General features: G+C 41.1%; 1 protein-coding gene across 1 annotated transcript in view; it reads right to left on the reverse strand.

Moving 5' to 3' along the window:
* MAD1L1 (mitotic arrest deficient 1 like 1) overlaps positions 1 to 12143 on the reverse strand; it is a 374437-nt gene that overhangs the window by 255388 nt on the left and 106906 nt on the right. The window contains exon 11 of the mRNA XM_061992527.1: positions 4694 to 4838. Within this exon, the coding sequence (XP_061848511.1) occupies positions 4694 to 4838 (145 nt within the window). The remainder of the gene's footprint in view (positions 1 to 4693; positions 4839 to 12143) is intronic.

The following is a 12143-nucleotide window of genomic DNA, read 5'->3' on the forward strand; positions in this document are numbered from 1 at the left end:
GTAGAGCCTTCCTGTCTTCAACGGATTGACACTCCTTGACTGCTTGGTGTCACCTGCAAGCTGACTGAAAGTGCTCTCGATTGCCACAGAGCAGGAAAAGGGTACTCACATGTCTCACTGGGGCAAAAGTTGTACTACCTAGAATTGCCAGAGACAAGAGGCAGGTGGCCTCTCCCCTTGGCCAGCAGAGACCCTCCTACAGCCATCACCGTGCTTCACCTCACCTTGCGCCACCACCTCACCTTCCACCCGACAGCCTCTGTGGCTGCAGCCCTAGGCCTGGGGCTGTGAAAGGGACCAGCTCAGGCCCTTGCAGGGCCACCAGCATTGCCCAGTCAGTCCCTGTCTGCCCAGGAGAGAGGCTAGGGTGCAAAGGACAGCAGGATAAGAAGAATTCTCCAGGCATGTGCATCAGCTGGGTCCTTCAACTTGGGGCACCTTCAAATGCACTCTCACAGCAGCTGCTGATGCTTTTGGAGTGCTCAGCTACCCTGGAATCTGATTGATGGCTGATCAGCACACATAGGCAACCCACACGTGCCTTCTGCTCTTCTGCAAACCAACTGTGGCCCTCAGATGTCATCACCCACCTGCTTCTTGGTTGATCTCAACATCCTTGGAGTCAGGTTGGCCACAGTTAATTCTGGTATGTCAGACCATGGGCATGTAGTTTATAGAAAGGAATTTTCCTTTAAGCAATGACAAGGAGCCGAGTATCTTGGGAAACAGGCTCTGGTGGTTAGAAGAAGGAGTTAATGCCAAGGCCATAGTACCACTGTTGAGGCTAGGAAGACCATGAATCAACAGCTTCATTGTATGACCCTGACTGCTCTCTAAGAGGGATCAGAGACTGATAAGGAGGGAACCTCCTGCCTCAGAAGGCCCAGAGACTGATGGTGCCAAATTAGCATGAATTCAGCAAACATCTGTGCTAACTGGAGGAAAAGTAAAGGCAGCAGGGGAGATCATGACCACTGACTCAATTCACGACCTGAAAGACCTGCCCCTCCTGTAAGGCACATGTATGCTAATTTAAGTGGTGAGCAGAAAGAATTGTACTTTCTGACCAATAAGTATAAATTTAGGTAGGATTTTACTGATCAAGTAACAGGATAAATACATGAAAGTTCTTCTGTGTGGTGTACTGGCTTTTTGGATGAGTGGACAGTGAGGTGGATCGAGAGCTGGCTGAATGACAGAGCCCAGAGGGTGACAATCAATGGCAGAGTCGAGGTGGAGGCCTGTGGCCAGTGGAGTTCCACAGGGATCGATTCTGGGGCCAGTCTTGTTCAATATCTTCATCAACAACCTGTATGAGGGGACAGAGTTTACCCTCAGCAAGTTCGCTGATAACACCGAACTGGGAGGACTGGCTGATTCCCCAGAAGGCTGTGCTGCCATTCAGCGGGATCTCGACTGGCTTGAGAGTTGGGCAGAGAGGGACCTCATGAGGCTCAACAAGGACAAGTGCAGAGTCCTGCATCTGGGAAGGAACAACCCCAGGCACCAGTACAGGCTGGGGGTCGAACTACTGAAGAGCAGCTCTGCAGAGAGAGACCTGGGAGTCCAAGTTGATAACAAACTAAATATGAGCCAGCAATGTGCCCTCGTGGCCAAGAAGGCCAATGGCATCCTGGGATGCATCAAGAAGAGTGTGGCCAGCAGGTCGAGGGAGGTTCTTCTCCCCCTCTACTCTGCCCTGGTGAGGCCTCATCTGGAGTTCTGTGTCCAGTTCTGGGCTCCTCAGCTCAAGAGGGACAGAGAAGTGCTGGAGAGAGTCCAGCGCAGGGCCACCAATATGATCAGGGGACTGGAACATCTTTCATATGAGGAAAGGCTGTGGGAACTGGGGCTGTTTAATCTGGAGAAGAGGAGATTGAGGGGAGATCTTATTAACATTTATACATATCTAAAGGGTGGATGTCAGGAGGTTGGGACATCCTTCTTTTCTATAGTAGATAGTAACAGGACAAGGGGTAATGGGATGAAGCTGGAACACAGAAAGTTCCACTTAAATATAAGAAAAAACTATTTCACTGTTGAGGTGAGGGAGCCCTGGCACAGGCTGCCCAGAGGGGTTGTGGAGTCTGCTTCCTTGGAGGTCTTCAAGACCCGCCAGGACATGTTCCTATGTGACCTGGTCTAGGTGACCCTGCTTCTGCAGGGGGGTTGGACTAGATGACCTCTAAAGGTCCCTTCCAACCCCTACCATTCTATGATTCTATGATGCCACCCAGCACAAATGTGCAATGAAGCAGTAGCTCAACTGTGTATAGATTGGCTCATTGCACACCAGGTACTAAATTCTGTTTTGTAGGACAACAATATGAAAGGAAGAACAGCTTATCAGTTTCTACTGATCTTTTAAGACATATCCAAATGCCTGAGACTTCCAGGTTACAATTTGAGCCCAAAGAAAGGATATCTGTTACTGCATTAAACTTGCATTGTTAAACATGTCTGATGCCTTTTAATCCTTATTTGCTCGGCATGGGAGAACAGATTCACTGCCCTACTACAGGGTCAAATATACACAAATGCAAAAATCACACTATCAAAAGCAATAGCAATTCAATCATATATATAATAGTTTCCCCCAAATTAGATTTTCACAGTCCCATTTAACAAGACAAAGATTCAATACAGACAGCTCATCTTTTCCATTCTCAAATTACATAGCAGCACACTGTAGTACTGATGCCACTAATTAGATGATTAAATACCATTCTAGGTGATATGCTTTCAATGTAAAATAATTATTTTAACAGGCAATATATTTGCTTAATCTCATTTTAAATCACAATATCATACTTTTTTAATTAAATGAATTTTTTTCTTTGATTTTGCATGAGAAGAGCAACCAGTGGGAGAAACAGTGCCAAGGATAGATTGACCAAGTACCATAATGCATGTACTTCTTCACAAAGGACCCCTAGTATTCTCTGGATAGAATATAAATTTTCAGAGAAGAGTAAACTCTTTATTCCTTTAAAACAGGTCAGTTGAGGAATCACTCTAGCATACTGAAAACTTCCACTCTCAAAACAAAAATTTATTTGTCCTGGTCTCATGAAGGGCATTTCCAACTTTTCCTCTACTCTTCAGGGGGAGGATAACAAAGCAAAGGCTGTGTCCTTCTGTATAAATTAGGGTACAATCCATGACATGACAAAGTACTGTTGTCTTTTTGTTCAGTACTGAAAGAAACTAACAACAAAACATGTTTCTGCAGAAGACTGGAAATTAGTTAACAAAGGGTATACTTTAAAAAACGTATCAGAAACTTTCTTGAGGGCTGAGCAGCCCAGTGCAATGCTAGACAGCTGAAAAACCTGTAAAGGAAGGATTTTTACTTGGTTCAGTATTTGCCTGTGTTGTATTCAGCCATGCTAGTACCAAACTAGAACAGTATGGAGGTCTGTCTCCTGCTGGAGGTTCTGACTGTGGAGAAAAGATGCCTTTTCTGTTTCCATGGAAAGAGTTTGGTCCATCCACCCAGACTGCAGCGCCTACCTCAGTGTGAAGCAGAAAGAACTGCTATCATTTTTCTCTTCTCATTTATGTGACTATCCATGGCATCAAAGTCTGCAGCAAGAAGATCTGATAGAATATCCTCTTGTAAAGTGGTTGCCTCATGCTTCAAGAAGCCCAGCTTAGTGCACCATATATCACAGACTCTTTGGCTTAACAATGACAGGAAGTTCCACAGAAATGCGTGCAGTGCAATTAAAATAGATCAAAGTGCTTTGGTTGACACTGAAAATAAAAGCTTAACACACAAGCAACAGAACAGCTCCCTTCCCTCTTGCCCAGACACTCCCATTCCAGCACCTTTCCTCCCCATACACAGTGAAGTGCCTGGCTCACTCTCACACGCTCTAACTACTCGAGTCTGACCTTATGCACACACACAAGCTTACTTACGTGGGCAGCTTTATAATGTATGGAGATTGCTCAGATGAGTGAAGTTTTGTGAGAAGTATTCTTGGAAAGTGAAGTACCTATCATTCTGACTACAGAGAATTATTATTCCCTTTGGGTAAAGAGTGCTTTCAGAATTTAATAGAAAGTTTTCAAATGCTCTACAGACTTCAAAATTATTGTATAGAATTTCATCACGAGAGCATACCTGATACGGGGTAATGCAGACTTCTTTGATATATCCTATAGAAAGAATCTTAAAATGTATTTTCAATTTACTGGTCTAGTGCCTACCATTACATTCAAACAGACTTTCAGCATAAGAGGAAGGCGAATCTCTTACTCTCTGTAAATTGTTTTTCCACAGGAACAGTTGACAAGGTGCCGTCGTTTCGTTCTCTTTAGGAAAGGAGGCAATGCAGCCAAAAGCCATTATAAATTCCCTTCAATGGCTCAAAACACTCTAGTGACAACATGATTCAATTTTCTGCCCTCACACAAATGCCAAGCCCGAGACAATGTCACATATTGCCAACACAGCATGAGCCCGGCTGGGGGGAACACTAGCAAAGCCTCAGGATGTACTGGTACTGTTAGTCTAACGCAGCCCAAAAGACAAGTTTCATGTCCCTTATAGCACCTGCTATGTGAAGACCCCACGGCAACTTTGTAGTACCAGTTACAGGGGTAAAGAATGAAGAAATAGCAAGGACTAAACCTGGAGGAAAGAAATAAAGACATGGCCTTTTCCAAACATGATCAGGAAACTGACCTTGGTGAGTAGCAGTACACGTTTCTGCAGCCGTCTGACCAGCGCTTCGTGCTGCTCACGCTTCTTCTTCTCATCCAAGAGCTGGCTCTGAATTCGCAGTATTTCCTCCTGTAGCTGCTGCCGGGCCTTCTCCAGTATTCGGGCACTAAAAGATAATACAGACCTGTGAAATCTTGACCACTGCCTCTTAGTTAGCTCAGAAAAACTTGAGAAGTATCACCATGATACCAGGACAGTGGGACTGGTGCCATTTCATCTTACAGCTGCACCACTGGAAACCGAGTAGTTGCAGTCTCATTAATCGCTGTTCTCACAGAAAGATATGAGAGAACCACTATCCCAGTGACAGCCTTCTTGTTCAGCACAAGAAAATTACTGGAACCTCACATATACAATCATTGCATATCTATTTAAAAAATCAACCATTTTGCCTTTGAGAAGATGCCTTGTTTTCAACAGACAATGTACAATCTTAAGTTCTACTTTATCTTTTCTTCTTTTCTAACAAAGTAGAACTGAGGTTTAATATGATCAGCTTTGACAGGCAGATAATACTCAGCAAGTAATTATAGTCACCACCTGCACGTTGCTCTTGCCAGCAGCCTGTATTGGAAGAGAAATGTCTTCTGAGGCTAGGTGATTAGCACTTCTTTTGCAACGTGGACTTGATTCTCAATTAAGCCAGCATAGCTTAGTCCCTGTTCTTCTCAACTCTCTGTGCAGCATGACATGGTGACGCACAATTATCCATGTATTCTTGGAGATGTTCTTCATGCATGCCCTTCAGGCGCTCAGTCTGCTACTGGGACACTAATGGACAGCTGCTCCAAGGCACACATCAACCAGCTCAGCACAGATCAAGTATGCTGGCAAAGAACTTGATCGGTAACAAAATCAGAGTGAAATAATTCTTGCAGTTAAGAGTCAGTTCATAATTTAAGTGTGACATGTTTATCTGAGACTGCACTAACTTCCAGTATGTAAAGAGTGAGCAGTATTGCACACAAGTCAAAAACCCTCAAAAGCAAGCTATAAAAATCAAACCCAATGTCTCTAGTTTACTCAAGAAGAGATGTTTGTTTCTCTGATGCTAAAAACCACACCAGAAAATGAGTGCTTCAGAGGGGAATTCTTTATCATTATAATTAAAAGAAAATAAATTAAAATGCTTTTCAAAAAATAACACTAACATTAAGGTACTGTTTTGATAGACCCAAAAGGGAACATTGCCTTAAAAGACACTCTTAGCATCAATCAAGTACGTTTTGCACTGCCACATCACCAAATTGTACCTTTTGGGATATTTATGTAGGTATTCACCAAAATCCTCAAGCAGCTGTCCCCCTAACTCAAAATCCTCCTCCTCAAAGAAAAATATGCATTTTAAAACACTGGATGAAGTAGAAGCCTCTTTAAGCTCCAGTTCAGTTTGGAACCATTGACAGACCAATTTACTAATCAGGGACTGTGAAATAGTCTCTTCATTGTATTCAGGTGGGAAAGTTCATCAAGAGGGCTTCAAATCTGCATTTGAAAATGGATAATTTCATTACCAGGGCACCACCACTTCCTTGGTTCTGTTTTAATTAATCAGTTAAAAGGGGAATCTGTGCCCAGGAGTAGTATCTATGATGATGGAACATGAAGCAGTGCCAGCCTTACACTGGATGCTCCTATCCCCATCAGCAGATATCTCAAATTCAGTTTTGTGGAGACTTAATAGGACATTAGAAAAACAAGCACAGAAACCTTACTGCAAATATTATTTGCTCTATCAAAGAAATTTAGTCCTGATTAGAGTCAGAACAGAAAAAACCCTCACAAACATAAGATTGAATACCACAAAACAACCAGAATCTCCTCACATTTAATTATTGCAAAACATTTTGATAGGACAATGGAGAAATCTTTTTTCTCTAATCTCCCAGTATTGTGACCTATTTCTATAAATGCCGAGTGAACTGACAGATTATGATTGAGTTGACATTCACAAAGAAAAATGAGATATGTGCCAGGTTTCCCTTCTTGAAATGATGAAAAATATTTGTGATTCACATCTCATGGAGAGTACAGACCTTCAGCCACATATGCACCTCTAGAACTAAGTTGGAAAATGACTGGTTTAGACAAAAGTTAAGTAAAGAGAGACATATGGGCAATTTCCTCAGCCACTGCCTGCTGTTGGAAAGAAAACCATCATCTGTTTACATTTCAGCCTCAGTTCAAATGTGATGTTAATGTACAAAAAAATTAAATGCCAGAGAAGTCTATGAAAGCAGAGACAAGACTCAAATTCTCCGAACTGACTGTTACTGTAGGTTTCCTCGCTATAGGAAGCATAAAATTCAACGTCCTTACAACACTCCACACCATGCCAAAGCAAATTATTGAGATCCTTTCTTCCTCTCTTAGGACAGATTGGTAATTCTTCCAGCAACTGCAACAATACAACATAAACTGTCTCTATAAGAGAAAATCTAAAAAGAAAAGTCATACTCTTTATTGAAGCAAAACAGGATTTGCAGGTAGGTGCCCAGCAGCAGATGCCATTCAAGCTAGACAGGGGCACTCTTTTTCCACGCTAAGGACACTTAACGGCTTTCCAAAAGTAACTTCTCACTCAAAATGAGCATTAAAAATAAAATAGGCCCAAAGTTCTCCATTCAATATAAGCTTGGAGAATTGGCACTTTTAAAAATCTTTGCAAGTTCAAAGTAAATCTTTAAAGCCTTAAAGAGAAAAAGTCAGTTCTGTTTATCAGCCTATTAATGTTCCTTGTTCCACATCCCAGTGAATGAGATACCAACATCTTTCTGTTCTGAGTTGTTGAGACTCTTCATATTTTGCTCTTCCCTTCTTTAATCCACTTTAATGTAATCTTAATGATAAAACTTAATTTTCCAGAATGTTCTTTGAAAGACTGAGAACAATGATGACAGACAGTGAATACTAAGGCTATATTTAATAATCTCCTTCAAAACATTACAAAAAGTATCTGACAGCTTCCTCCCCCCCACCCCTATCATCTCCATAACATTATTTTAATCATTTCACCCTTTCAGTAGCCAAGTTACTACCTCAGAGATACTAAAATGTAACAGGGAAAGCAAACAGATGACAAAACCAGCACATATTATCAACCTGAGAGGAAAACAAGAGGTCCATGGCAGCACAGAGACAATTAGAAGAACAAGACTGTCTGGGTCACGTTGCGACTCGGGAAAAGATGAGACACTTGCACATACCAGGGCCAACTGTCAGAAACAAGGATCACATCAAAGAGAAAGCACTGAAAACCAGAATGGGAAGACTGAGGATGCACAGAGGGAAAACACGATGACAGTGCTATTGCATATACATAACAGAAAAAAGAAACACACTGCAACTATCAACGTCTTCATGACAGAGTCCAAAATAAAAAGGTTAGCACCAAGCTAATGAGGCAAAAACGAGCAAGGGAAATTGTTCTGTAGCAAGACATTTGGATGAAGAAAAGCACATCCATTCCTGAGGCTTGACAACTTGCAGCCTTCTCAACGTAACTACACATTTACAGACAGTACAGCAAATACATAAACCACACTGGGAAAGAGAACTTAAACAAAAATGTTATTTTTCATTCCAGTTCTCCTCCCCCAGGTCTTATAAGTCAACATGATGGTGCAGCATGTCTTCCAGTGGATAGCAGCAGGAAATCCCTGTCTGAGCCCTCCCTCAAGGCTCCTTCCAACCTCCAATTTCCGGCAGACTTCTCCCCTCAGCCTCTCCCTAATCTGCCTCGACAGGAACCACCACCATCTGGGATGGGAATTAAAATGGAAAAATAGAAGGGAGAAGATGATGACAAAGATAGTTTGACTTAAAAAGGGACAGGACACAGGAAAGAAGGGTTGGCAAAACAGAAAAATTTCATTTTACATTAAAAAGGAAAAAAATGATTCATTATAAAGCATTGCTGAAGAGATGGATGGGAGCTCTGAGAACACTGCTGCAGTATAGAGCTGCCTAAACTAATAAATTTAAGCCAGGTAAACTAGAAAAACAAACATCAGGGAGGAGGAGATTATTTTAGTGCTACAAGTATTTCAGCTCAAAAGTCAAAGGTTTGGGTGCTAACTTTTATTAAAATAAGATTGTTTGACATCTAATAAGATGCTTCCTTTACTCTTTGCATACAGAACTGTGAATATTCTGAAGCGGCAACATCTATCTCTGCTGTCAGACACTGCGCTGCTCCTGTGATGTGCATAAGTGGGAACCGTGGAGGCCAATATTTCCGTGGTACCTGTTACTTGCTTACTCCATCCAGAAGGAGCAGTGATACAAAATATTAACATCTTTAGTGGAAGTTATCACATGGGCTATATTTTATATAAATTGTTAACTGTGCCTTATAGAGAGATGTATGAAATACTCCTACAGAAAATCAGTGTGAAAACAAGTTTTCTTCTTGTTATTTATTTCTCCCAAGTCTCCAGCAAACACCTGCAAAGTTTCTCAGGGTTCACACTTCATATTTTCTCAAAGACCTTTTATATAACTTACCATTATCAGGCTTCCATAAATCAGAAATCATTCAAAAATAAGCATTCATATGTCCCACTGCTGCTCTACATACAAAGAAGACTTGAATCATACTGAATTTATAATGAAGGAACAACATAAAGAGATTTTGCTAGTGTGGACAGATAAAATGGGTAAGAAGCAGACAGATGTTTGAAGATTTATTGGTATGGCACACTAACAATATGTTTTATCATTGGGACAGTATTTAATTTTACTGCCTAACCAGCAGCATAAATATCAGACAGAGAAATGCAGTTCCTTCAAAGTGAACAGTTACAGAATAGAAATGACACAAATTTTTTGTCTCAGCTCTGGTACAATAGCCATAATTGACTGGCAGGAGTCAGGATTTAGTAAAATAAATTCATATCAGGCACCCTCTGCTTCCTCTCATTATGGGGTCAACATGGTTGGTACACCACACATGACTTTGCTGACTGCAACAACCCAAACAAATCAAAAGCAGGAACATTGCCAAAACAAAAAGGTCAGTGTGGCTCTATCTGAGCAGATATTTAATCAGCCACTCGACATGAGATTTACTGGCACACCGATAAACATGCTTTCTACATCCAACATCAAGATGAGAGTGAAAGCACGGCTTAATTAATAGAGAGACTTCTGTGGTTTGTTTTAGTTTTAAGTTGAAACATGCATAGTTTGTCAAATACATCCATCACTGAATTCCAGAACATAAAATACTTCAAAGGTGAGATAACTACAGACATAAATGTCCAAACCTGAAGTGTTCATAAGGCCAAAGCTTCTGTTAAAGGCATTTATTTGGTGAATAAAACTTTTACTGACACTTAAAAACCACATTGCTTGTTGCATAATTACTAACTTAAAAATGCTCCTGTCTTCAGTAAAACTGGCTACAGGAGAAACAGTAGCTTACGTAGACGAATCTGTTTAGGCTTGTGGTATGTCCAAATGCTCATAGTTCTTGTTCTGAACCAGCAATATGTCAAACACATCCGCATCCCGAGCAAACTGATTCCCTTTGCAGTGCTTGGCAGAGAAGGAAATGCTAAATATTCTTAATAAATGCATGTAAATAAAAAGCAGGAGTTAGAAACAACAGTTCTCTATGATTATTGACACAGCAGAGAGCCTGCACAGCATGTATCATCTATCCTTGTACCATAATTTTGTATGTGCCATTTGGCAATTATGGAGGACTGCTTATTTTTAAAGAGCATTCACTGATAAGGATTTTCCACTCCCACTCTGAGATAAGAATAATCCACCCTGTACAAGTTAAAAGTGTCTTTCCAAGACTGCAGAGAACAGGAAGCATGCTACAGCAATGCCTTCTGACCACAGACTGATAACAGCAAACTGAGCCAAGATGTTCCTTAAATTGTTCAAAATGCATTCCAGCAAGCTGGGAAGAGAATATCTCCATTCTGATTATTTCAATAAGAGAGCCATTCTCTTCTGGTCCCCTTAGCAGGTCCAAGCTTTTGCTCTCCTAACAATATTGGCTGGTGGGGAAGGTAAGTCTGCGTGTGGTACATCAGCAAGGAAACACATGGAGCTTTAGAGCCAAAAGATGGAGAATGGCTGCTCCCTTCCACAGCTCAGCGCAGAGCAGCTTTGAATGTTCAGTGCATTGCAAGGGGGCGAAATACTGAGGAAAGGGAACTGTCAAAGGAGAGAGGAAAAGCAACAAACAAGCAAGCCCCCAAAAAGTAACCCCAAGGAGGAATTTTGAAAGAAAACCTTCTCTCCAACCAGGATCCAAGCATCCTCTTTGCAGCCGGCTTTATTTATATCACCTAATTCAAATTCTAAATGCTTCAAAGTGTTATTACACTTTTCTTCTTTGAAAACAAAAATGACAACAACTGAAACAAAACTGGGAATGATAAAACCCAGAGACTGAAATAATTACTAATCAAAGCAGAGGCCTGTACATGGGATGGTGAAGTCACTGGCCAGCTCTACTCAGTAATTTCTCTTCATGTCGGCTCTGATGAGTTTTATATTTCTAACATTTCATCAATTTGAATCACTAAATTCAATTTGCATTCACAGATAAACAGAGAGGGAATAATAAATACTCTCATCTGACCTTGAAGTGTGAGACAGAAAATTGCCCTCCACGATTTCATTTCAATTTGAACCATAATGAATAATGCAGTTGGCCCCATCAGTTACCAATTTATAATCACACTTGTAGGCTGGAAGAATTCATGGCCATGCCTAAATATGATGAAGAAAAGTCAAAACTTCTCACTCTTCTTGTACTAGTCTTTTCTGCTTCTCCATCTACTTCCATTCTTCCTCATCAACTCCTCTCATCCCTAAATACACATGTTAAGGATTTCAATTTGCTGCACAATAAAAAGTGGGAAGTCAAGTGAAGGCATTGCATTGTTTTCTCAACCCAAACCAGTACCATGTGCACTGTAAAAGATCTCCTGTAAATACTTTAAATTCTGTATGTATTCTCCCTCCCTGCAAGCTGTCAGGTCACGGGTCCAGCTCACCAGCACTGGTGTGAAGCACAACACAGCACAGACCACTGGTGACGTGAACATCATGAGCAACTAAGAACATTTCCAATTTCCATTATACAATCAAACCAACTCTTATCACGAGAGACGAAAAGTCATCTGGGAACAGGCAGCATGAGAACTGACTATCTGTAAAGGATGAAAGACTGATAAACAGGAGCAAAAAAGAAAAGGGAAAATTTGCTTGAAGTAAGGAAAGGAGTAGGAGAATGGCTGGGCTGAACCAAATTGTCAGCAAACAAATCTGCTGAAATTCTAGGCTCTTGACAGTTAGATAATAGCTTATCTTAATAAAATGAAGAGGGTCAAAGTGTTTAGATGAGAAAAACAAAACATTAAACCCTCCATTGCAATCTAACAAG

This window comes from Colius striatus, chromosome 3 (assembly GCF_028858725.1).
Source record: "Colius striatus isolate bColStr4 chromosome 3, bColStr4.1.hap1, whole genome shotgun sequence".
Classification (NCBI taxonomy): domain Eukaryota; kingdom Metazoa; phylum Chordata; class Aves; order Coliiformes; family Coliidae; genus Colius; species Colius striatus.